Here is a 27,580-nt window from a genome sequence, read left to right on the forward strand (position 1 = left end):
TCAGTCTTTCCTTAAAAAATGACACAGAACAATTTTTTTTACCCTAATTCATTAATTTTTAAAAACAGAAAATTTCAAAGTGACAGTTTTAGGGGGCATTTCTCTACTTCAAGCTGAATTCAAATATGCCTTGGCCCTTGGGATTGCAAAATGTGTGTGTGTCAGAAGAAGGGCATTTACCGGCTTCTGTGAATTGGTATTTGCTCGAAAAACGGCATGGCACATTTCTACCCCCAATCCCAGGGTTAACATTCCCAGGATAAAAACAAACAAACCCATTTGTAAGATTATTTTGGTTTTCTTGGGATGTCTCTCTTTAGGGTGCTTTACAGAAAGAAAACTGTAATTGTAAATACATTGTTTACTTCTGTTCAAGTAAAATAAGACCAGGTAACTACTGACTGGTCAGTCTGATGTCAATACCAGGAAAGGTCCTAGAACAGATAATTAAACAGCATGCCTGTGAGCACTTGGGAAAGGATGCTGTGATTACTAAGACCCAGCATGGGTTTCTCAAAAACATGTCATGTCAGATGAATATTGTTTCTTTTCTTTTCCTTTTAAGTTACAAGCTTGGTGGATAAGGGCAATGTTGTGGATGTAGTGTATCTTGATTTTAGTAAAACTTTTGACAAAGTCCCCCATGATATTCTTGTGGAGAAGTTGGTAAAATGCAGGCTGGAGAAGGTACTACTGCTTTGTAGCTGGTTGACTGACTGAATCCAAAAAGTGTTCACTAATGGCTCCTCATCATCCTGGAATAATGTGACAAGTGAGGTGTTGCAGGGTTCTGTCTTGGGCCCATTGTTGTTCAAGATCTTTATAAATGGCTTGGATGAAGGAATTGAGGGGTGGCTCATACAATTTGCAGGTGACACCCAACTGAGAGGGGACATCCCTGTCCCCTTTCTGGTGTGTAGAGCAATGTACATATGCAACTTGAAACCAGTGGTGGGTAGGTGGGGACAACCTTGCTATGTTTTAAGTCACTCATATATATAGACTTCTTTTGTAAAGAACACTTTTCAGGAAACACCAGTCTGGAGGGCCTTCCCTTGTCAAAATGTTTTTTGTTTTGCTTTTTGGGTCAAATAATTTTTTATTAAATTTCCAATATAAAAAAGGTCTTGTTTAGGTGCCCTTCTGATAATGTCTGGTTGCCAGAGTGATTTATTTTTCTGTCTGCCATTTTAGAATTCTGACTGCTTGTTTTAGTTGAAGGTTTTATTCTTGGATGGATGCGTTGTTGCTGCTTTGTGAGTTACTTTGGAGATCCCACTAGAACCAAAAAGATATATCTATATCTGTATAAAAAGGGACCCCTGACCATTAAGTCCAGTCACGGACGACTCTAGGGTTGCGGTGCTCATCTCACTTTACTGGCTGAGGGAGCAGACGTTTGTCCGCAGACAGTTTTTCCAGGTCATGTGGCCAGCATGACTAGGCTGCTTCTGGCGAAACCAGAGCAGCGCATGGAAACGCCATTTACCTTCCCGCTGGAGCGGTACCTATTTATTTACTTGCACTTTGACGTGCTTTTGAACTGCTAGGTTGGCAGGAGCTGGGACTGAGCAGCGGGAGCTCACCTATGGCCTCACAGCTGCGTATAGTATCAAGCTCCATTTCTACTTTACAAAACGGACCCACACCTCTAAGTTTGTCCAAAAGACAGGCTCTAAATGCCATAAGCATTCCCTTTTCTGAGTTTGGACTCCCCTCCCCTTTGTAGCGTGGGGCCTGCTGCCAAACGGGGAAGTGTGAGGCCAAGGCAACTGCATCCCCTTTCCCTCAAATGCTTATGGGTCCCAACTGAGCAGTGCAGTGTGTAAAGCTCAATGTGGAGGTGAGGGAGGTAGTGTGGGGTTTGCAGCCAAATCGCAAATGCGTGTTTTGCTAGAGGCATTACTAGAAGTCAAGCAAGGATGCATTGCAGTTACCAGGTCCAAGAGTTTTAAGAGCCATTGGGGTGGGGAGTCTCCGAGGGCCACATTCGCCCCATGCCTGAGGTCCCCCCCCCCAAGCTGTGGTATACAAACTACTTTGGCGGGAAGTGCTATAAAAAATCAGAGTTTAGGCAATACCTTTAGCCAGTGCTTTTTTTTTCTTGAAAAATGTTTAGGGGGTATTCTCATTTTCCTACTCATATTGAAACACGGCCCCTCAATGAGGCCAAACTTAAGATTCACAAAATGTTTAGGGGTGTGCGTACCCCCTGCGTACCTCCAGAAAAAGCACTGCCTTTAGAAGTGGGGTGGCAAACTTTCCAGTACAGCATCCGGGTACACTTCGTGAGGCAAGATGCTGGGGTGGGGGCGGCGAAGATAAATCATAGTTCTATACATTAAACCTCGGAAGAAGGCAGTCTGTGCAGCTCCTCCATTTCCGTGAGGTCATCTCCCCCAACTCCGCTTCCGTTGCTCCGCCTCGGCTTCTCCACCTGCGCCGCGGACAGCAGCCGACTGGGGATTGGCGCCTAGTCGCGCGGCCCGGAGTGGCGGGGAGCGGGCCGGCGGCGGCGGGAGGCGGGCAGAGCGCGCGACCGAGAGCAGAGGCCGGCGGCTGACCTCAGCGCCTGGGAGCGGCCAAGCAGCGGATCACGCGGCTGCCCAATAAAAGCGCGCGGAGAGGCTCCGGCTGCCGAGTGCGCGCCGTTTGGTCTTGGGCTGGCTTCAGGTTTTGGGGTTCGTAGCCCGCCTCGACTTGTAGGGGATTTTGGGTTTAGGGCTACCGGGCGAGCGAAGGTTAAGAGCAGCGGTAACAGCCGTCGAAGAAGATGCTGTTTTGGCACACGCAGCCGGAGCATTACAACCAGCACTCGACAGGCAGCTACCTGCGGTGAGTGAGCCCTTCGAGCCCGGGGAGCGAGCGGCCGTAAGGCGGGAAAAGGGCGCAAGGTTCTCGAGCGGAGCGGACTGACTGACTTGCAGCTAAAATGCGGGTAGACAGGAGCAAGGGGTTGGGGGTACTGGTTTACGCTGCAGCGCAGAAGGTCGGTCTCTGGAGTGAGGGGTCTTCTTGCTGGACTATACATTAGGGACGTGCAGCTCAAGCTCCCGCTCTTATTTATGCGTGTTTGCTCAGAAGCAAGACCCTCTGCGCTCAGCGGCGCTTGCTCCTAGGAAAAGCGTGCATATGAGGGTCCATGTCTGCCCTGTTAGGGATGCGGGAAGGACGGCGAGCGGGACCCAGGCGGCGTGGTGCTGTAGAAAGAGAACTAGAAGCATACTGAGTCGGGATGAGTGGAGCCAAGTTGGGGTTTTTCATTTTATTTTATTTCGGGGGCGAACGACTTTAGGAGGTTGCGGTTGACGGGGCTCTTTTATTCAACACCATCCGTTGACAGCGCGTTGCGGAATATCATAGGCAACCAAAATACAGTAGGTGTTTGGTTCTGAGGAGAGGGAGAGAGGGAAAGACACGTGTGTGGTGTGCGTGCGCAGTTTCTGAAGTTATGAGGATTCTGGTAAAAATAATGGATCTTTATGTAGCTGCGCCACCGGCAAGGATAGGGACCGTCTCGGAAAGATGTGGATTTGTGAAAGTGGACTCCATTTAGACCTCATCTGTGTGCGTGAATCTTGTGGTCGGGGATGGGTTGCTGATCAGTGGCAGCTGAGATGGGCTAGTCTGTTTCAGGGAGCTGGATGGGCGCCATTCTCTGGAGCAGGAGGAGAGTGTGATGCAGCTGTGGGTTATCATGCTCACCTGTGATAGCTAGGGAGAGCTGCCCTCTCTGTGGGTTCTCTTAATGGTTTGGACTTGTTTGTGCATTTCCCACTTTTTTTTTCTTTTTAGTGAAAGTATGATGTGGGTTTGAGCAAGTGGAAATTCCAGAAAACTTCAAGGAGCCTGGTGACTAGCTTCTAGCCCAGGTCCATTAATGCCGGTTATCTAAAACCTGCACAGCTGTGAGTGAAGTGGAAGCTCTGACCTGCATTGGTGACCGAGTAGTTATTTAGTTTGGATTAGTTAACACCGAGTCCTGCATTGTGTTTGTGCACTTATAGGTTGCTCAGACTTTTCTCTCCCAGTGCATCTTATGAGAGAGTAAGGATTACACTTGGTGTTCATGACTGAATGTGTTAACTGTGGAATAATGAAAAGTTTTGTAACAATTTCTAGAAGAGTAGCCACTGCAACATTCAGTTGTTTGCCCCCAAAGCAACAAATATTCTTGTGGTATCTTAAAGACTAACAATTTTATTGTGCCATAAGCTTTCCTGGACTGCTGTCCATTTCATCAGATGCATGAAGTGTATTCTGGACTGGCAAGTACTGTATATATGCACCTCTTCAACTCTATAGATGTGCATACAGTACTCTACAGCCATGCATATAATTGTACTGAATTTGCCAGTTAAGTACTATCTAACACTTCATTGTCACTTCATGACATGTATGGCATAATAAAATTGTTAGTCTTTAAGGTATCACAAGAGATTGATTGCTGGAGCAGACTAGCACTGCCAGCCCTCCTTAAATGATGGGGTAACCAAGCCTTACAGCAAATTTAGTACGGCATGGGCTTTTTTTTTTTAGTAGAGTCCATAGATCTATCCCTTAAAATTAATCCTTCTATGAACAGGTCTGGGAAGATTTAGCAAAGTGGTCTTTGAGAACTGAGCAAGTGTCTTGCAAGCACTGGCAAATGTCTTGCAGATAGAGGCACTAGCTTTCCAAACCAGCTTTCTCTCATTCTTATCTCCTCCCCTCGTTTGAATGATGAATCCTTTTCATTCACTTTACTGGGCTTGTTTAATCCAGTTTTTTCCTGCCTTATTTCCACATCGGTCACATTTTATTTATTTAGCAAAAGGGGCAGTGGGTAATGTAAAAGACAGCAAACGGAAAACCTACATTCCAACCCTTCCCAACAGAAAGCTATACTTGTGTTTTTATTTTAATAGTGTGATTTTTATCTGTGCTTTTTAACTGCGTCTAGAATGCTATTTCAAAATCCATAGTCAAGCAATGCCTTTGGTAGGACCAACAAAAATGTCAGAAAACTGTGAAGAAGCTTTTAAGATGACAAATGCATCAGGCTGGATGGCAAACACAAATTGGGGATGTGAGGGAAAGAGAAAGCTGGTTTGATACTGAAGCCATAAAGTTTGCATTTAGCTGGTTTAAAAAATGGAGTGCAGGAGCAAATGGCAAACATAAACTGCAGTCACTTAGGTTTCATGCCTAACAGTTTTCCATGCTAGAACTTGTTTAGCAGTCTAGACACAAATAAGCAGGCAAAAGCCAAGCCATCTAGAGCAACACATGACGCACAAATGGTTTGAATGTGTTGTTGGTACAGGCTCTTGTGTTCTTCCTACACCCTTCCCTGTCACAGTGTGGTGCTGGTTCCATGGTATGAACATGTGTGCATGTGTTGACTTAAGTCTTGTCCTGGTCTCAGTACTGTTCAAGGGCAAAGGGCCCTTCCCTGGCTGTTACTGTCTTGTGGGATCTCTCACCCAGGACCATTCTTGTACCCAAACCCTGAAGAAGACACCTGTCCGCTGCTAGCTGCACCTTCCCCCATCCTTTTGTTCTGATAGGAAATTCTACCCTTGGTGAAACAGTTCTGTTTCAACTTTTTAAAAGGCACAAAAGTCTCCCAGGGCAACCCTTACCTATTTCAGATTTGTGACAGAACATTAACCTTGCTTTACGCTTTGTGTTTTGAGGATATTTTTACTTCATCTCCCTTCCCCCCCACTGAAATTCAAGCAGGTTCAGTGGCAGTTAATGCAAGGTAAACTCTGCAATCAATCTCTACATGTAGTTGAACAGAAACTGTTAATGTTGGCTTGATTTATATTCATGTACCATAACAATAATATTGACAGCTGTTAACCAACTTTCCTTTATGCAACTTTTTGCCATTTTCTTTTTGTCCATCAGAAGCTACTATTGATAATAACTTTTCTGTATGGTGTATATAGGTGCACGCTTGTGTTCTTTACAACCAAGAGGGTGTTTCTTTGTATTGGACCAAAAAAACCCCCAAACATTTATTTTACTATTTCCTTAGTCAGTTTTAAAAAATTGTGGGAAAGGGGGAAAAAGTGTGGAAGATTATTTATTAGGGAAAGTGTAGAAACAAGTAGTTAGCTTCTCATACAATCTGCAGTAAAAGTAACAAATCTTGATTATGTAAGAGTTTGCTTGAATACATTGTGTATCATTTTACTAGTGGCATGGAGCAGAGATTATTTGTGTGAATGGAAATACTTTGTCTCTTCAATCCTTATTCTGGTCCCAGCACCTGTATATTAAGCCAGTGATGTGGTGGACTGGCATTGCCCACCCTCAGGTGCCAGGGACCGGTCCCATATTTAGTCCCAGAAGCTGTGGTGGAGTCACTGTGGACTGGCAGTGCATCACCCATAGAACAGGACCAATTTGTGGATCAACACTTTGAGTAGCACTGTACTAAATAATATTTGCCCATGTTGTCAGTTACAGAAGCCGTATATCTATTTTTCTCAGAGGAGTGAGCAACATATCCAATGCATCCTGTAACAGACAAAATAGTTGAGGTTTTTTGCTCCTGTTTTGATCTTGTAAAACGGAAGGTTAGGTTGGTTTTTCTATTGGATCAGTTCTATTTGTCTACCCCCCCCCCCTTACCTAAGTGATTGCATTTCTGCCAATGTACCCAAGGTGTTTTACAATTTCAATATACTAAAACAAACAAATGGTGCAAAATATAAAACAAGGGAGATTCTCCTAGGTCAACTGATGAGAGAGTGAACCACTGCATGAGTACTTTATAGAGTTTCACAACTAGGTGTGGACATGCCTACTTTTAGGCAGCTGGTAGAACTGAACTGCAAAGATTTTGGTGGGGCAATTCTGGAAGGGGTAGGTCAGTATTCTTTAAGGATTTTGTTTCCTCCTTTTGTTAACCTTGCTTTGTCCTTCATGTAATATTAAGATGGCGAGCCTTTTGAATTGCACAACTATGACAAGCCTATTCTGTGGCATGGGGTGAGGCGATAAATGTAAATGTCTCTAAAACAAATAAATTGGCATGCCGTAAATAATCCTTGCTTTAAGAGATGCAAAACCATTGTTATGGTTAGCTCTGAGCTGTGTGGTAAGGTAGGTGTGCCTCTGGGGTGCGTCTTTAAAGCAGTGTTTCTCAACCAGTGTGCCTCCAGATGTTTTGGGACTACAACTCCCATCATTCCTGACCACTGGTCTTGCTAGCTAGGGATGATGGGAGTTGTAGTCCCAAAACATCTGGAGGCACACTGGTTGAGAAACACTGCTTTAAAGCATTGTAATGTTTTTTCATTGTCCCTACCCAGGAGATATTAGTGGTATTATATCTGTGCTCCATCTCAATTAGCTTCCCTAACCGGGAAAGGAAAAACACTCAAGATTTCCCAGAGTTAATAAAGATGGCTCTTGTATTTTCAATGAGAGCTCTGTTGCTGCTTTGTCCCACTACACTGCTGTTTAGCGACAGCCCCTAACATAAGGGCAACCAATCTGGTGCCAGATGTTGTTGGACTCCGGGCAGCATGGCCAGACAGGGATGAAGGGAGTTGGAGTCCAGAAACATCGGAAGGACAGCAGGTTAGGGCTGTCCTAGCACATGATACTTCCCTAACTGAAGCAAATGTCTTATTCACACTCCGTGTTAGAAACTGAAATATGAAAGCTCGGAGCTAAATGGCGCCTTAAACTTAGGTTATGGGTGCAACAACAGAATGTTTAGGCACGTTTTTTAAATAACAAGAATAAAAAGCTAAAAAATTAATGAACTGCAGCTAAAATAAGTTCATTTTCCAAGTGGTCTAGTCCTTCACCTGCCCACCCCTTAATATTCTTGAGGGTCTCTTCTCCGGTCTTTAGAGAGTAGCTGGAATTGGGGAGGCAGAAAAAGGTCCTCCCTTCCTTTCACTCTACAGTTTTAATCTGAAATCTTAGGATCAGTACTGTGCCCAGAGCTCAGAAACCGCACACACTAATAAAATTCCCTGTCAAAAAATGCTCCTAGAATAGTGGGAGTTCCGTTGAACTTGGAAGGGCTTGCTTCTGAGTAGGGCTTGCTTAATAAAGGAGGGGTTGGTTAACACTAATGTATTCATAACACTCATTACTGATCAGGTTTTCATAATAGTAATATCTGATGTTCAAAGCATTTCACACACCCTCTCAGTACCTTATTTGTAGTAAACCTGTGAGTCGAAGCAATATTGACTGCATACAGCAGATCCGATTCTGAGAGATAGTAGTTTACCTAAGGCCATTCACTGAGTTAATGATTAAAGTGAGGTTTGAACTGAGGTTGCCACTATGCTGGACGAACTTTTTACAACTAGATGTGTACAGTACCTATAACTTTTCCCCTCCTGCCAAAAATCACATTCTCTAAACTGGCAGGGAAGGGCATTAGTGTGAAGACCACAGTAGAGGTGAATAGTAAGAAGTGCCACTTCCTTGGGCCGCTCCACAAACAACTTTTTTTCATGCAGATTATAGCTTCCATGCATGCCTACATTTTTTGCAAAATGAAAGAAACTACATGTGACTGAGCATCACATGTTGTTTGGGTGCAAGGTTACGAAAAGCATCTTAAATGCAGTGAAGTAATTTAGTCACATGCTTAACACTATGGTGGATGTGTCCTTTTTTCTTCATCAGATAAAAGGTCAACTTCTCTCAGTTAAGGACTTTTTGTCACAAAATATTGCCAAATTAGCATGTTTTGTTCAGTGGGCTCAGAAGCCAAATTCCCCATCCCTGCCTTGATGCATATAGGCATACGTGGCATTAAATTTCATGAAAATTGGTCCCCTAACTGAAATGCCAAGAGGTTTCATGATGACCATTGGACCAAAATGTGTACTCAAAATGATGGGCATCTGTGCTGCGCATATATATATATATATATATATATATATATATATATATATATATAATTTTTATTAGATTTTCTGTTTTACAATTTTAAATACTCATTTAAACATCCTTACAGTATCAGTGACATCCCTTCTTCTCTTTCCATGGTTCATTTTGCATATCATAAATCCCTGCATATTTTACATAAGCTAAACCATTCAGTATTCCATTATTACAACCATCAAAACTTATTTACACTGTTGAATTTATCTTAATGCTGCCAGCGTTTTCAAGTGTAAACATTTCCTCCCCCATACATTCAATAAACATTTTCCAATTTCCTTTTAACATATAAAGAAGATTGTGCTGCATATTTTGGATAACCAAAACATAATTATCAGACCAAGGGAACAAAACTAGTTTGATTTGATTAGAGAAGCTGGGAAGTATGTTATTACTCTTTCAGCTCAGATATTGGTACAGTATTGTAATGTAATCTGTTACAAAATGGCATTGGTTTTGACTTGAACCAAGTACTGATGCAAAATGATTGGAAGTAGATTTTTTTTCTATCTCATTAAAACCAGGCACCTTATGCCGTATGTACAGTGCACTAATGTACTACTTGATGATGCACTTTTAAAAGAGGTGAACTTGCATAGATTCTCAGTCTTGTGACTAGTTCAGCAGCCTTAGAATGTGGCCTAACATGTTCAGAAACTTATAAATGCAAGTCTGTGGTCTAAAAACATAGCATAAATGTGAATATCTACCACAAGAGGAAATGTCAGCCAGGGAAGTGTTGTGCACCCATCTCCATTTATTTAATGCATAGGGTATGGAATTCGTATATGCTTTGTATAAGTTTTTGCACATTGCTCTCTGAGTGGGAATAGCCTTAAGGTAATACTAGGCAACTACCTTGGCTTGCATTTTTTGTTGGAGTAGTAGATGGGAAGGGTTTTCTATTGCTACGGTACCTTGATGCTTTTGCCGTGTAGGATGGGGCTTCAATTGTCTGTATAGCGCTTTGCCTATTGTACTAATCCTTCTAGGTTGGCAGAAGCTAGGACAGAGCAACGGGAGCTCACGCCATTGGCAGATTTGAACTGCCAACCTTCATAGCTGCCAAGTTATCCCTTTTTTAAAGGGATTTTCCATTATGCTGAATAGGCTTCCTCGCGAGAAAAGGGAAAACTTGGCAGCTATGCCAACCTTCTGATCGGCAGTCCCAAGAAGCTCAGTGGTGGCGCTGAATCTATGCAATGGGGTGAGCTCCCGCTGCTCTGCCCCAGCTTCTGCCAACCTAGCAGTTCAAAAGCATACCAGTGCAAGTAGATACTGCCATGGCGGAAAGATAAACAGCATTTCCATGTGCTCTGGCACTCATCACGGTCCTCCATGTGCCAGTGGCAGTTTAGTCATGCTGGGCACATGGCTCAGAAAGCTGTCTGTGGACAAATGCCAGCTCCCTTGGCCTGAGAAGTGAGATGAGCACCACACCCCATACAGTAGTTGCCTTTGACTGGACTTAACCATCCAGGCATGCTTTACCTTACTAACCCTTCTAATTCCTGTCTCCCTTTAGTTCTTCCCCTTTGAAAACCCATTTCTTGCATCACAAAGCAAAATCTTGAGAGATCTGTCTTTCTAATGTAGAATAAATGTAGTTATTTTCAGCTGTCTTCTAAGCACTTCTTTAATCGGGCTGATCATTAGATCTTGAAAATATATTCTGACCAGCAGCTCATGTCTTCAGCTGCCAACTATATAAGCAAAATGTTCTTGTTGAGAAACAAATGTTTTGAGGTTCGTTTAATGTGATAAGCATACAGTGCAGCAGTCTAATAGGAATCCAGATTGTTTTCCCTTGTTAGTTGTTTTAATTTCTATTATTTTTTCTTTTTCTTTTTCTTATGTTAAAATGTTTGTATGTTCTGTCTTACAAATTTGTATTTTAAATTAATAAAGAACAATTTATAAAAGTAATCCAGATTGCCATCTTCAAACAATGTCCATTGCTTAGTATTGATTAAACTCATTGCCCAACACTGAAGAATAGGATTGCCAGACTCAATAGAGGACAGGACTTCTGTGCCTTTAATTGCCCTGCTCTCTTTTGAGTCTGGAAACCTTAAAGAGAAATCAGCAGACCCTTTGCTTAGAAATTAAACAAAGGGTCTGCTGGTTTCTCTTCAAGGTTTCCAGACTCAAAAGAGAGCAGGGCAATTAAAGGCACAGAAGTCCTGTCCACTATTGAGTCTGGCAACCCTACTGAAGAAATGCCTACTTTCCATGTTAAACCTGACATATTGGTGTTGGTGGGGGGGCCTCTCACACACATATTTATGTGCAATTTCTGGTGAGGGAGATGTTGATTGAACTGCTGTGAGTTGGAAACAGATACTGGTTGGAGGTTATAAATTATTTCTTTGAAGGGGTACTTTCTGGGACGTTAAACTGAGAGGAGGCATTTCATAGGGCTACATGGGAAGTGTTAGGTACAAGGAAGGTTTCAGTTCTGAGGAACTGAATTTCTTGTCTTGTTTACTTGTCCTTGGGTTCAACTGTTTGGTTTTGAGAAAGTGTGTCTAATTATTTAACTCCCATCATCCCTAGCTAACAGGACCAGTGGTCAGAGATGATGGGAACTGTAGTCTCAAAACATCTGGAGGGCTGAGTTTGCCTATGCCTGCTCAATGCCATTTCCCAGCAAAATCTTAATCCTTCTCTCTCAGATGTGTTGGCATCTTCCTTTCACAATGTGCGCACTCTCTCTCTCTCTCTCTCTCTCTCTCTCTCTCTCTGTGTGTGTGTGTGTGTGTGTGTTAGCGTGTTAGCCCTCAGTGCTTTCCAACCTATTTGCTACATTGCATGTTGTGGGGATAATGGCAGGAATGTGTATTTATGGGTGAACATTGGTGGTGTAAGTGAAGCCAGAATGGTTTTGTTGGAGGAGACTTTTCTACCCTTATACCGCTTAATTATATTTGCACATATTGAAAATGTTTCATTATTGAATTTGTCGTATTGGCTTTCTGGTAAACCAATCATAGCAAAAACAATATTTGCTTGTGGGATATGGGTCCTACAGATCCCGCCTTCAACCTTTGTTATTGCACTAGTACTTCTGTATGATCAGAAGTACTGGATCCAATTGGCTTCCAGAGAGTGGTAGGGGATGTTTTATCCCATGTCGATGGCCTTTCAGCTGATTCCCTGGTGGCCCGCTGGAATGCGGAGTTAACCAGCGCTATTGACTGTCTGGCTCCGAAGCGCCCTCTCAGATTGCATGGAGCCCGGACAGCCCCGTGGTTTTCCCCGGCGCTGAGGGTGATGAAACAGTCATTGAGACGGCTAGAGCGCCGGTGGCGGAAAACTCATTTTGAATCAGACCGGACACGGGCTAGAGCTCAACTTCGAGCCTACCAAGTGGCAATGGCGACGGCGAAGAGGACCTTCTTCACCGTCTCCATCGCATCTGCAGAAAACAGCAGCAGGAGACTCTTCCAGGTGGTTCGCAATTTAGCGGAACCACCTGCTCCATCCGGGCCCAGTATGGGCCACATGATCTCCTGCAATGATTTTGCAAAGTTTTTTGCAGATAAAGTCGCTCAGATTCGGGAAGAGGTAGACTCCACCGTGGGAGCAGGGCCGGGGCGGGGGAGTGCTAGAGTCCTGTCTAGTCAAGTTTTGTGGGATCAATTTCAATCTGTTACCTCCGAGGATGTGGACAGGCTGCTTGGACGAGTGAAACCAACCACCTGTCTCCTTGATCCTTGCCCATCCTGGCTTATAAAAGCTAGCCGGGAAGGGCTGGGCGATGGGCTTCGCGGGTTGGTAAATGCTTCTCTCCATGAGGGAGCCTTCCCAGACCCGCTGAAAGAGGCGGTTATTAAACCGCTTCTAAAAAAACCATCTTTAGATCCGGCCAATATGGCCAGCTATCGCCCAGTCTCAAATCTTCCATTCTTGGGCAAGGTGATTGAGCGAGTGGTTGCTGAACAACTCCAGGCACGCCTGGAAGAAGCGGACCATTTGGATCCCTTCCAGTCAGGATTCAGGCCTCATCATGGGACTGAAACTGCCTTGGTCGCACTGGTCGATGATCTCCGGCGGGCTAGGGACAAAGGTAAGAGCTGTTTCCTTGTTCTGCTGGATCTCTCAGCGGCTTTTGACACCATCGACCATAACATCCTTCTGGACCGTCTAGAGGGCTTGGGAGCTGGGGGCACTGTCATGCAGTGGTTCCGCGCCTTCCTCCTGGGCCGTGTTCAGAAAGTGGTGGTGGGGGATGAGTGTTCAGACCCCTGGGCTCTCACTTGTGGGGTGCCTCAGGGTTCTGTCCTCTCCCCCATGCTTTTTAACATCTATATGCAGCCGCTGGGAGAGATCATCAGGAGGTTTGGGCTGGGTGTCCATCAGTATGCTGATGATACCCAGCTCTACCTCTCTTTTAAATCAGAACCAGTGAAGGCGGTGAAGGTCCTGTGTGAGTGCTTGGAGGCGGTTGGAGGATGGATGGCGGCTAACAGATTGAGATTGAATCCTGACAAGACAGAAGTACTGTTTGTGGGGGACAGGAGGCGGACGGGTGTGGAGGACTCCCTGGTCCTGAATGGGGTAACTGTGCCCCTGAAAGACCAGGTGCGCAGCCTGAGAGTCATTTTGGACTCACAGCTGTCCATGGAGGCACAGGTCAACTCGGTGTCCAAGGCAGCTGTTTATCAGCTCCATCTGGTACGCAGGCTGAGTCCCTACCTGCCCACTGACTGTCTCTCCAGAGTGGTGCATGCTCTAGTTATCTCCCGCTTGGACTACTGCAATGCGCTCTACGTGGGGCTACCTTTGAAGGTGACCCGGAAACTACAACTAATCCAGAATGCGGCAGCTAGACTGGTGACTGGGAGCGGCCGCCGAGACCACATAACACCGGTCCTGAAAGACCTACATTGGCTCCCAGTACGTTTCCGAGCACAATTCAAAGTGTTGGTGTTGACCTTTAAAGCCCTAAACGGCCTCGGTCCGGTATACCTGAAGGAGCGTCTCCACCCCCATCGTTCTGCCCAGACACTGAGGTCCAGCTCCGGGGGCCTTCTGGCGGTTCCCTCACTACGAGAAGCCAAGTTACAGGGAACCAGGCAGAGGGCCTTCTCGGTAGTGGCTCCCACCCTGTGGAATGCCCTCCCACTAGAGGTCAAAGAGAACAACAACTACCAGACCTTTAGAAGGCATCTCAAGGCAGCCCTGTTTAGGGAAGCTTTTAATGTTTGATGGATCTCTGTATTTTAATGTTTGATGGATTTCTGTGTTTTAGAATTTCTGTTTTGTTGGAAGCCGCCCAGAGTGGCTGGGGGAACCCGGCCAGATGGGCGGGGTATAAATAATAAATTATTATTATTATGATCAGAGTTGTAATGCAGTGTTGCTAATTGGGTATGCATTGTGTTGTTTCAGTGATGTCCTCGCGCTCCCAATCTTTAAACAGGAAGAGCCTCAACTCTCCCCTGAGAATGACACAAAACTCCCTCCATTTCAGTATGTGCTCTGTGCGGCCACATCCCCTGCTGTGAAGCTTCATGAGGAGACACTGACTTATCTAAACCAAGGTAAGACTAACACAATTAAATAGAAAATTGCACTCCGTAATTTGCCAGACTAAATGCAGCAATTCTTCAGTTCTTTTTGGCCCGACAGTTGCCAAAACCACATGTGTGACACTCTGGTCAGTGCATGCAGCTAGCTCAGAGAACATGACATGAAAGAGAATGGAATAGAAGTGTAGAGGTCAGATCTTTAAACACTAGGTTAATATTTCTATGAAGCTGAGAGTTGACATATAGCCAACAAAGTATATATGGTTCTTCTTTGTTGTCCTTTCAAATGTGGTACTTGACTTCTGGTAACACCTTAGTGGTCTGCTCCAATAAGATTGAAGACCAGCTCATTGCTGAGAGGTGAAAATATTGGCTTAGAAAGGCAACAGGGACCACCAACCTCTTCTAGTATCTGCTGCAGCGCTCACCATTATTCTCCCTTTTCCTACCCTGCAAATGACTTGGGCACTCTCATTACACAGATACTTATTTCAAGTTTTGCTTTGGTTTTTTTTTTTTAAAAAAAATATGTTTGAAGGAACAATGAAATTGTGTGTGTTGTGAGTTGGTTCTCTTCATTCCTACCCCTCTCACACCAATGGCACAGGCCTCTCATATGTTACTGTGTTGACATGGGAGCCACTTTCCCATGATCAGCCACCCTGGCAAGTCTCTGCAGAGAGGACTTTTATGGGTTCAATGAGTGATGTGGCTCCTCCCCACACCACTTTGTGTCCCTCTGTCATTTTGTCCAACTCACAATGTTTCCTCTTGACAGATGTTACTGAATTAGCATTAGATGTAACCACAAGGAAGCAGCTCGGAGGCTGCTCCAGTAATGTGTGAATCAGTCCTACCTAAAGCATTTTAATTTTTTCTTTTAATAAGGTGACTTATGCCTCTCTGCATTGCAGATATTTTAGGAAAATGTGGTTGAAAAAAAATGGGAATACTGTGGTGAATAGATATACTGGTACCTAAGTTGTGAGCCAGTGTTGCTCTGGGTTTTGTGCATGCGACAAGCTTACAGTATTCGGTACCGAAATAATTCTCTTTAAATATATATATTTTTTAAGTGCATGACCTTAGTTAGTTTATCCTACGCCTCCAGCTCTATATCAGCAGGAAAAGTAATATCTTATCTCAGAGCACACAATGTGGTCAGAGAATATACAGCTTTCCAAGCTTCATAGAATTTCAGAAATGGACCTGCAGCAAAGCGGAGTGGGGTGGGGGGAATTGTGCCGCCTTGTATAAGTGCCTTCTTGTATACAGTTCCTGTATCCTTATTGTGCAGTTTTCTCTGTAATGTGTGTGTGTGTGTGGTTGTTATTTTAAAAAAGTTTTGTTTTTGATCATAGTTCACTGTATGCTTCCAAAAGTAGTTCTAATTACCACTGATGAAGTGATTTAAAGTCCTGTTCTGGAATGGGAATGATGAGATGTGATTTCTGTGTAGGAGACTTGGTGATGGGAAAGACAGACAGTGGCTGCTAAGTGCTATGGTGATTGCTCATGTAAATGTTCTTCATTAGTAATGTTACACAACTGGTATCTCTTAAATAATCTATTACTTTAAAAGAGCTGCTGCTATGGTGTGTGTGTTTTTAATTTTGCCTGCACATAAGCGATTTTCGCAGGTGCAGATGTGGTTTCCAGTGTTGGTGCAGGTGCCATTTCCGGCGCCGCTCAGTGAGTCCCAGAGCCATGCTGGTTTAGCGCAGCATGTGGGGGACTTGCCGAGCGGGCGGCTCAGTGACCGGGTGGCTCGTGGGCCGGATAAACGGCCTCCGTGGACCGCAGGTTGCCAACCTCTGGTCTAGACAACCACAAATAATGATTGGATTCCTAATCATAGGGTAATAGTTTGGATCCTAGGAAGGATAAACAGGTGGGTGCCATCGTAAGTACAATACCTCAGCTATGCAATGTGTTTGAACACAAGGGAGTGATGGAGATGAGACTAGAATGGTTGCTCTTTTCTATGTGAAAATAAGTAGTTTCAAGCATTTCAGGGAGAGAAAGCAGCAAAGAGTGCAAAATAGTGTGGGAGTAGAACATACAGTTTGGTTCCCCTGAGCAGAAATAGACTTCTAAAGAGCCCTTTTGAATAGTACAATTCACCAATTCACCCTTCCTTACTGAAAAGGGCCAGAGAGGCAACAAATGTTGGCCAATTTTGGCAACCAATCAAAAAATTATGATTGCTAGGAACCCTGGCCACCACCTCATGTCACTGCAGTGTGAGCTCCCTGCTCCCCCTTACCAGCACATAGCTTGGATCTGGAATTGGTGTTTGTGTTGGTTTGGCCTCTGCATATTCAAGATGTGCTGGTTGCCACCTGACAACATAGCAGCTCTTGAACTACCTCCAGCTCTTGAGGTTGAGAGGAGGGGTAAGGGGCTGCTGTGCAACTATTAGGACAATCCCAGCCCATCTCTGCAAGTTCTAAGATTGAGAGGAAGGCTGGGGCTCAGCACACTTGCCAGACGGCAGAAGCATGCTTGCCATGAGCAAAAATGTAAAAGACACTTTAATCAGAAGGACATATCTTTCAAATATTTGATTTGTCACCTTTCTGGCAGGCAGGCATCTCTTTTGTCCTAAATGGAGTGCTGTTACATTTATGTGGCTTAAATTGCAGGAGGAAAATAGTCTTATTAAATGCAAAGAGCCCATAAACCACCTTCTAAAGACAGGTGGAGTTGCTGTGCATCATACAACCCAAGAACATTGTGAACCTGGCTTGTTTTTACTACCTTTCTCTCTTTTCTTTTCTTTTTTATTGTGGAACAGCACTGTATACATTACACTCAGCTTTCTTAGAAGTATTATGTAAATGCTTGTTGCTCCAGGGGGTGTCCTCCTCTGATCTTGTCCTAGTCCTAAAAGATTTAGTATAAATATTTAAAATCAAATAATATATGTTAAGTAGAGATGGGCAACACTATAAATGAATGTTCATGTATAATTCTGTGCTTTTCTGAATGTACCCTGTAGTGGCTTTTGCTCTGACAGGAATGGGGAATCCCTCCAGCTGTTTCTGCCATCTCTGATAATTAGTCATACTGGCTGGAACGAATGGAATCTGGAGTCCAGCAACATCCAGAGGGCCACAGAACCCCATCCTTATGTATAGGTAGAAGAACGTACTCCGTAGTGGCTAGTTAAAAATGTAGTGCCTCACCATCTTTATTATGTCTAGATCTAGTGAGAAGGCAATTAATTATACTTGCTTTCTTGGACTACCAAATAGTCATGGGAACATATAAATGTTTAGTTTGCTGACTTCCAAACTTTGGCCCAGTTTGCACTATACATTTAAAGACGTTTAATGCTACAATATTCAGAGCTCTTTGCATAGCTGCTCTGAGAACAATAGCTTTGTGAGGGGAATAGGGGTCTTATAACAACTCTCAGCCCCTTAACAAACTCCTGACAACCTAGCAGTTTGAAAGCATCTCTCTCTCTCTCTGTGTGTGTGTGTGCGCGTGTGTGTGTGATGCATAAATACAGATAGATAGAGGTGGCTGAAAGCAGAAATGTGGTGGTTCTCAATGACCCTCAGTGCAGGTTCACCCTCTGAAGTAAGCCACTAATGGTAGCCTGATTAAGCTCTTAACTTTGTGGTTATCTCAGTGGCTACATCCTGTATGCATTGGCATGCTGTAAAATGTAATACTCATTTTATAGTTTTACTATTACTTACTCCATTCCTGTTGTAGGTACAAGGTTCTTTATGCCATATTTTTTTAGCCTCTAATAATGTAAGTGAATGAAAGCTTTGCTTGAAAGAATGCAATGCCTCAAGCTGCCAAGTATTAAGAATGAAACATCGTTAACTGTCATATTGGCCCTAAGCCTATACACAGAGACACACTGTAGCTGAATTGAAAGAGGAATGTAACATTTCATTGCTGGGTTGATTCAGTTAATGCGTATTGGTCACATCAAGGGAGTATTTTCATAGATAAGAGACCAGTTTGGCTTCTAGATCTAACATGCCTTCCCTTGATTATCACTTCATCAGACCTATTTAACCTGTCCTTCACTCTTTAGTTGCAGCGGAAAGGTAAACAGAGACTGGTGCTTGAGTCTAAAAATGTACTGACCAGTTTTAGAGGCGACATCTCAATGAAGTCTTCCTTTGTTGGCACAGTTCTTTCTGTGTTAAAATTTCAGTTGGGTAACTGGCTTATAATTTGTCAAAGGATTGCCCACTGGATGGTCATGTCTTTTTCACTGATGCACAAGAACCTCATAGGACAGGGGTTGCCAATCTTTTTGGATCAGCAGTCACATTTTGAACTTTGGTAAAGTGTTGTGGGCACCAAACACAAAATGGCTGCTGTGGAGGCATAACACAAAATTAGAGAGTATCATCATTGCTGTTTCCCCGCAGAGAGTACAGTAATTGTTGTTTCCCCAGCTCAATCTCAATTAAAGGAAGTCAGCTATGTCCTGGACGAGATGGTTGGACAGTGTTCTCGAAGCTGACCAAACTGCAGGAGGCAGTGGAAGACAGGAGTGCCTGGCGTGCTCTGGTCCATGGGGTCAGGAAGAGTCGGAAACGACTAAACAACAACAACAACAAAATGTCCTGGTGGTCCTGATTGTGGAGATCACACATGATCTCTCTCTCTCTCTCTCTCTCTCTCTCTCTCTCTCTCTCTCTCTCTCTCTCTCTCTCACACACACACACACACACACACACACACTGTCTCACACATATTGACCATCCAAGTGCAGGCCACAGGCACACACAGATATCTCTGACACACACCCTTCTCCCTCTCACAGACCATACATACACACACACACACACACACACACACACACACACACACACACACACACAATCTCCCACTTCTCCCCCTCTGCAAACACACACACACATCACATGGCCATATTTCCTTCTCTCTCCTAAGTGTACAGTATCTCTACCTCTCTCACAAACAGGCACCTGCAGGGATATTTCCTGGGGGTGGGGGTGGGGAGGGAAGGGGTAAAGTAAAACACTGAAAGGGTGGGGTGGGCTAATTTCTCACAACATTTTTTTTTTAGAAGAATGGTGTCTGTATGTTTTGCCTCACATCTCAGGTTCTAAAAAATGCTATAAACTTGTTTAAAAAATGAAAGCTGAGAATCTGTGGTTTATGGCTCATTTCAGGTACACCAAAGAAGGCCTTTGTGGGTGCAGGGTTGGAGACCCTTGGCTTAGGCTGGTACTGATTAGGAGGAAGTTTTCACCTAACACACACTCACTCACTGTTACTAACCATATCCGCAAATGAAATCCTTCTATTCAATATTTTTCAATTTAGACCATTTTTATCCTGCCTTTCCATCCTGGAATTTGAGATGGCATATATGAGTTTCCCAGGTACTTTGCCATTGAAACACTGATTGCAACCAGAACTGCTTAACTTTAGAAGGTGTTATGTGCCTTCAGACCAGGCCATGACCAGTACTAATAATACTGCAGATCCAAGAAGATACTGTATGTCATATTTGAAAAACCAAATGGTGCTGCTGTTCTCTCCCTCTCCCCATGTTGGTAAAAACATAGCAGCATTTAATGGTACTCCAGATTCTGTCACCTCCTTCTGCCTAATAGTAGGGCCGATCATGAGACTAAGTTACAGCTGCCTCCTGCTTGCAAATTACTACATCCCCCCAGCCTCTCTTTTTTGCACAAAGTTCCATTTTATTCCTGAGCTGTTTGCCCAGTCACAGCTAATGTCATAATTTCCATGGTTGCAATCCTTCGTAGAACTTTAAGGCTATCAGAATAAATATTGTCCCTGGAGTGAGTTCCAGAAAAGTAGCATTCTTCTTTTCTCTGCAGGAGGGAGATATACCGGCCATTTCATTTTACTTTAGAGAGTCAACCCCACCACTGGTCAAACCAGAACTTAAAACTGATCACCATTTTAGATTGCCTTGTTACACATTGATCTGCATTCTTGTGCAAGGTTGGGAGGTCGCTGCAGGAGGAACTTGAAAAACCAGCTCCTGTGGATCTGCTCCCTGATTTTATTGTATTTATCATTTTGCTCTTGTTCCTGATATTTATTTACTTAACAATGTTTTTTGCAATCGGAACTAAATTATATCACCAATCAGGGGTGTGTGTGTGTAAAGGACCCCTGGATAGTTAAATCCAGCCAAAGGTGACTATGGGATTGCGGCTCTCATCTGTCTTTCAGGCTAAGGGAGCCAGCGTTTGTCCACAGACAGCTTTCCTGCTCATGTGGCCAGCATGACTAAACTGTTTCTGGTGCAACAGAAAAACAGTGACAGAAACCAGAGCACACGGAAATGCCGTTTACCTTCCTGCCACAGCGGTACCTATTTATTTACCTGCACTGGCATGTGTTTGAAGGTCGGTGGTTCGAATCCCTGTGACGGAGCGAGCTCCCATTGCTCTGTCCCAGTTCCTGTCAACCTAGCAGTTCTGTGTGCTCTGGCTTCTGTCACGGTGTTCTGTTGCTCCAGAAGCGGTTTAGTCATGCTGCCCACATGACCCAGAAAGCTGCCTGTGGACAAATGCTGGCTCCCTCAGTCTGAAAGCGAGATGAGCACCACACCCCATACACAGCTGTGTTTCTAATAACATTTAGCAAGTCCAAATCAGAACAGATCTGTACATTTGGAAATAATGCCTCAGATGTTCTTATTGAAAACTTGTATGTTAAAAGACTGTGCTTATTGGGAGTGATTTTAAGGAGCCAGCCTGTCAATCTATGAGTTGGGATCCTATGGGAGTTAGTAAATAAACATGGCTGCTGAGAGAACAGGAGGTAGACCTAATTCTACCATCACAGTTCCGTAAATAACATATATTTCTAAGGCTTTGTGCATCCATTGTATTAGGCCAATCATTTAGGATGCTGCCTCGGTTCTTGGTGGGCATCTTCTGTTCTGAGCAATCGGCAGTAATTTTCTGGTTGCTAAGGATGCTGACAGTGCAGTTGACAATGTATTGTGTTATGAGTTGTGGGAGACAGATTCCCCTAAATTTCTAAGTCTAATGGGTGTTAGAATTTACACAGTACTTGGGAGTGTTGAAATTGGCTGCCAGACACTGGATTCAGTAAAATGTTAAAATGCAGGCCAGACCAGCTTCCGATGTTCTGGAAATCACCTGGGAGATCAGCCCTTAACCAACAACATAGGGAAGGCAATGGGCCATTTGGAAGGCGAGAGAGAGGGGACTCTGTCAGATGGCCCTTGGGAGGGCCCCCCCTCTAGCTCTGTTAGTTAGCAGGACAAAGGCCAGAGTTTGAAGGAGAGCATTTTTTAAGGGTTGCAACCTGTTAAACTCAGCAAGCTGGAAGCTGAGAAAGAGGGCAGAAGCAAAACCCTTTTGGGGTGTTAATGCTGTGAATGCCTTCATCGTAGGCTTAGGTTGTCTGTATGTATAAATAAACCATATATCCTAAAGTCACCACAGTCTGCTGTGTCTCATTTCCAAAGGAAACATGAACCCTGGCTAAGTGCCTGAAACCCCTGAAATCTCTCACTACTCAGAGATTGGGGCACCATGTAACAGTGTGTTTACTCAGAAGTCCCTCTGCGTTCATAGATGCTAAGTTAGTTTGTTTAGGATTGTAGACTGAGAGCAGCAGCAGAAGCTGCCTGTCAAACAGTATAGCTGTTCACAAACAACTAGAGGGAAAAATCCAGAGCTTAGATATTCAACTAAGACTCTGTCAGCACTCTTTTCCACAGTGCATCCTGATGCTAAAAGAGATGCCAGCCAGCCAGCCAGCCAGCCAGCCAGCCAACAAAAAAACACAAAACCAGTTATGGAACACTTCATATGGGCTTGTAAACCACCAGTGGTCTATAGTTCAGGACCTACTGCTTGAAGATGCCTTTCTGTCAGAAGCAGACATGCTAATGCTAATGAGACCATAAATATGCTTTAGGTCCCCCATACGTGACAAGTTTATAGAAAGTGCCAAGGAATTTGAAGACCCTGTGTTCTTTAAATTTCCAAATGGATAATCTGGCCAAGGGCTCAGTCTTCCTCTCTTAAGAGGTTACAATAATGCCTGACCATTTCCTGGGAGAAACTTGCTATACTGCAAAAAGAAAAGAAAAAAACCACCCTTCCCAACCAAGCATGATTGATGCCAGTGCAACTGTCTATATCTCTTCTTGCTGCAACATGCTTAACCTGCAACATGCTTAAACACCTTGGAAATGTTTCCTTGAACTCCTAGGTCAGTCTTATGAAATCCGTCTACTTGAGAATAGGAAATTGGGAGAGTTTCAAGATTTAAACACAAAATATGTAAAGGTAAGGAGATTTTCTTCCTGCTGCTACATACAGGCACACTCTAATAAGATGGCCATACCATTGGAAGAGAATTGACTAGGGAGAGGGCAGGACTTCAGGGTGGAGTGTGGTGGGCTTTCTGATCTGAATTCCTTTCGATCCAAGCGGGACTTGGCAGTTTGGTTTCTAGAGCCCAGTATATACCAGTGGATTTCTGTTTTTCCTGTTTTCTTTGAATAATTTTTACATCTGTTATTCATAAAAGACAAAATAGTGCATTTACCTCACCAATCCCCAACATGTTTTTAAGAGTTCTGGGGTCTATTCTAGGGTGTTTTTATTTTTTTAGTATACAGCATTTTCCTGGCCTGGCCTGGCCTTTTAGGCCTCAGTGCTGACTTCTGTTAATTCAATGGGTCCAACATTCCTCAGAGCTTCACATTGCAGAGAAACATTGGCAAAAAATGGAAAAATTGTATCTTGGGGGATCATGTCTATTATCATGGTTTTTTTGTTGGCAAAATGCCCCAATGAGCATTCAAGGGCACATGGCATTCCTGAGTACATAGCTTGAAAACCACTGATATAGACTTCTTCCCCCGACCTCCCATTCACATTTCTTGGTTACAGAACAGGCCCTTAATGCTTGCTCACATGCTACATGTTGTACTTCGTGCAGTTACATATTTTGCTTTTCTTTAATTCTTATTCCAGCCATGGAAGGGAGGGGAATTGTTGTTGGGAAACATAACGAGAAGGAAGGTTTACCCTTTCTCTCCTTAGATGCAACTCACCAAATATCCTCCCCAACAGCAACAGGGCTTAGTAAAAAGCACGAGAGAGAGAAAAGCCATTGAGACCCTGGAAGATTGGGGGTAGTCACACCTGCATGTTGCAATCCCAATAAAAATCCTCCCTCTCCACAGATAAAGTAAAGCAAGAGATGTAACTGTATGCTACACATAAAGTGAAACATATAGTTTGACCCTTATTTGGGAAGTTTATTATCTTGTGTTTGATTTAAAGAGAAATTGAAAAGGTATTTTATAACTCTCTGCATGTAACTACATGACTTGTCAAGGGTGTTTAGCTATCTGTCCTTTCACCACTGCTGCTGCCACCACTCATGATCCTTATCTACAAGGTGTGGCCTTTGACAGAAGCATCCAGTGCTTACTCCTTTCCTGCTTGTATGTGGCAATAGATGTAGTAAGTAGGGGAGTCACTACAGCACAGCCTTAAACTGTCATTTTATGAAGAATTTACTAACTTGACATTTCTCCTTGGCTTAAAAACCCAGTCTTTGGGCTCAAGAATATGGCATGTGAACAAGCATTTAGCAAAACATTGTGGAGTCCCCACCTTGCACAAAGTAAGCTGGAATAAGCATCTTAAATCCCACTGTAGAATCCACCTAAGGAATCTCTTCTCCTGGTCCACCTTTCATGTCATAGGCACAGCACACAAAATGCAACTGGATCCCGAGATACGTGGGAGGAGGGAAGATCGTCAATGCAAATAGGTCATTGGATGAATAGTTTTGAGTCTCACACCCATTCCTTCATGGGTTCTTCATTTGGATACAGATGTTTGTTCTAGTGTCTAATCCCCCCTTCAACAAATGCTCCAATGAAATGGCTTTGCTTTAAAGAAAAGGGGCCATTTGCAAAATCTGATATTCGTACTGCATATTGCAAAAGCAGCTTTGTTGTTGCTGTTGTTGTTTTGTTTAGATTTGGGTTCCCACCCCTCAACATCCAGCGTATGCATCTGTAATTTTATTACATTTCTTTGAAATAATCTAATCCTTTTGTTTTTAGGTTTTCAAGTTGTATGTCCAAAATATTTCAAATCTTATCCCTGGATAGTGTCACCAAAACAAGACTTCTATAAATGGGATGTGAGGTCTAGCCAAACGGCATTGGTACCCCACAGAATAAATGCTCTATGGCTTCAGCCGTATTTACAGCTCGATCCTGGTGACTGGCCACTGGTGTATTTTCAACAGAAGGATAAAAACATTCCCCAGGTGTCAATTACAGCATGAAATTAATTTGGCCAAGCTGGCTGATATACACAAAATCTTTCAGTTTCTCATTATTCTTCCTAGTCTGTTTGGTGTATATGGTGATGGGTGATCTTTGTAGAGAGCTACATCACCTTGCTTTTTTTTTTAAAGTGGAGCTTGTCTGCATTAAAAAAGATGTACCTGAATCACTTCTTTAACTTCAACCCTCTTCTTCTCTCTCAACAGAGCATCATTCGTGTGGTTTTCCATGATCGCCGTCTGCAGTACACAGAGCACCAGCAGCTCGAAGGCTGGAGGTGGAGTCGGCCAGGAGATCGCATCCTTGACATAGGTGAGAACTTTTCATTATGTTGTCCTTTGAGGTGTTTCCTGAAGTAATCTACAAGATATTTCTTCAAGGCATTTTCACGTGGTAAAACTGCAAGCTTTAAATCAAGTCATGCTCCTCCTCATGGAATCCGAGCATCCTATATTTTTTTACAGTATATTTTCTACTGCCCCCAGCATGTAGGTATGCATTTCATTGTTTGCATTGTAAATATATTTATACCCCACTTTTTTGTCGAAAACTTAATTTACACTTAAAAACAAAACAGAACACTGCATAATCAATAAAATTATAACAACTCAACAACATAAAACACTGTGGTTAAAGAGCCATCTTAAATGACATCATGCCTAAGCATCCATTTTGGTTCTTAATATGAGAATACTGTTTAGAAATGACATTACAATTGCAGTCACAGGAAGATTGGCGGGGATTGATTCTCATGCAAAATGGAGTTTGTTATGTTTCTTTCTGACTTTTCAAATGCATCTGGTGATTATCTTGCAATGTTGTTTCTGCTCTTCAATTTTAATTTTTTTAAAATTTTAGGGGTTTTCTTCTACAGATATCCCACTGTCAGTCGGCATCCTAGATCCCAGAGCCAGCCCCACACAGCTGAATACAGTAGAATTTTTGTGGGATCCCTCTAAGAGAGCATCAGCATTCATTCAGGTAAGGAAATAACATTTTATTTTTTATTCCTTTTTATAAAAAAAAACCACATTCTCCTTTTAAAATCTTCTGGGATACATATTTCATTGAGTATATATAGAGAATTTCAAACCAGAATGGATGGAAGATTTCCACTCTAGCTTTGGTTTCTTGTTCTCATATAATGCAGACAATAATAATTATTATTTTTTACTGACAGTTACATAGATTCTGATAAAACAATTTCACATAATTGAATTTTCTTTTAAGCCTACAGTGCTAGTAGATTTTGAAGAGATAATAGGAATACAAGTAGAAAGAATAATACAAATATGCCATAATGAAACATATCCAACATATTAAGGGGATAAAGATCAAACCTTTTCAAGTAATAAGTGAAAACAAAACCTTTCCACCCCAGCTGGCTAGGCCAAAGCAAACTAGCAATATTTTGATGGTTGTTCAAGCAGGGAGTAGAAACCCTTTTACTTAACTTCACTGGGCAGTAGTAGCTCTGGATACTGCTTATTAGGAATGTGTTCAGTCCAATAAACCATCACTTTTCATCTGGCTGGCAATGTTGCTTGTAATGGTGAAAGGTAGTGCAGACCAATGGTGAAAGGTAGTGCAGACTGATGTCATCAATCTGCATGCAGCCTGCGGTGCGCAAAAACCATTTTTGAAAATAAGCACCATCAACTGAACAAAGAAGTAAATAAAATCAGCTAAATTACTAATATATTTTGCAAAAACTGTAAGGGATTGTTTGAATGAGAACGTTGGTGCAAATGCAATCCTGAACGTTGCTTTTTCTTTTATTATTTTTAAAAGAAAGTTCTTAAGGGGAAATTTGTGTTTGATGAAAAGGAGCTGGTGAGAGGGAGCATGCACTGTAGCCTTTGATTATGGCAGCCTATGCATTATACCATTGAAACACCTTCTTTCTGTCAAAGAATTCTGGGGCCCTAAGTTACCCCTCACCGACCCACCATTTCCAGCACCCTTTAATAAACTATAGTGTCCAGAATTCTTTGCAGGTAGGGGGAGAGAATCTGCTTCAAATGTGGCTTAAAGGTAGGGTGTGTACAGACTATAGATAATGGACAGGCTGGAAGTCTGCACTGGTCCTACTTGGGGCTTGTCAGCTCTTCTTTATAATAAAACCAAATGCTCTGTTCTGGGAACTTGAAGCCAAACCGTTCCTTTTTCACTAGGTGCATTGTATAAGTACAGAATTTACTCCGAGGAAACATGGCGGAGAGAAAGGCGTACCCTTCCGGATACAAATGGACACATTCAAACAGAATGAGAATGGCGAATACACAGACCACTTGCATTCTGCAAGCTGCCAGATCAAAGTGTTTAAGGTACAATGACTATGGGATTTTCAGAACAGTTTTCGCTTGGTTATGAAATTCACTTGGTGACCATGAGCAAATCGCTCTTCAGCCTTGCAGGCTTGTTATGAGGTTAAAACACTTAGTTTTCTAAAGGAAGCACAATACAATACAGTACAGATAAATAATACAAAGACTAGGCTGTTGGTCGTAATGATCAAATACTACTCAATGTGGATAGGATGTGTTCATTCATTAAATAACACAAATCTCAATGTCACTTTTGTTTGGATATCAAGGGAAATATCTGCACTATCTTGTTGGCTTAAAACTATTTATTCTGTGTGCTTTATAGCCTAAAGGAGCAGATAGGAAACAGAAGACAGACAGAGAAAAAATGGAGAAGAAAACTACTCAAGAAAGGGAGAAATATCAGCCATCCTATGATACAACCATTCTGACAGAGGTATGGTAGGTCTGTTGCCGCAATGCCAAATGGCACT

The 27,580-nt window shown here is 43.1% G+C and overlaps 1 protein-coding gene across 2 annotated transcripts in view; it reads left to right on the forward strand.

Annotated features, from left to right (window-relative positions):
• Positions 1 to 2,654: 2,654 nt before the first annotated feature.
• Positions 2,655 to 27,580, forward strand: part of TFCP2L1 (transcription factor CP2 like 1) — a 39,591-nt gene continuing 14,665 nt past the window's right edge. The window contains exons 1-7 of one of the 2 annotated variants that reach the window (XM_035128757.3): positions 2,655 to 2,835; positions 14,305 to 14,456; positions 22,677 to 22,753; positions 24,987 to 25,092; positions 25,655 to 25,761; positions 26,955 to 27,107; positions 27,433 to 27,543. In XM_035128757.3, the coding sequence (XP_034984648.1) occupies positions 2,774 to 2,835; positions 14,305 to 14,456; positions 22,677 to 22,753; positions 24,987 to 25,092; positions 25,655 to 25,761; positions 26,955 to 27,107; positions 27,433 to 27,543 (768 nt within the window). In that variant the 5' untranslated portion in view covers positions 2,655 to 2,773. Of the gene's footprint in view, positions 2,836 to 11,773; positions 11,992 to 14,259; positions 14,457 to 22,676; positions 22,754 to 24,986; positions 25,093 to 25,654; positions 25,762 to 26,954; positions 27,108 to 27,432; positions 27,544 to 27,580 lie in introns of those variants that run through there. The other variant, XM_060278677.2, reaches the window with a different exon arrangement.

Source organism: Zootoca vivipara, chromosome 1, assembly GCF_965207765.1.
Source record: "Zootoca vivipara chromosome 1, rZooViv2.hap1.1, whole genome shotgun sequence".
NCBI lineage: Eukaryota > Metazoa > Chordata > Lepidosauria > Squamata > Lacertidae > Zootoca > Zootoca vivipara.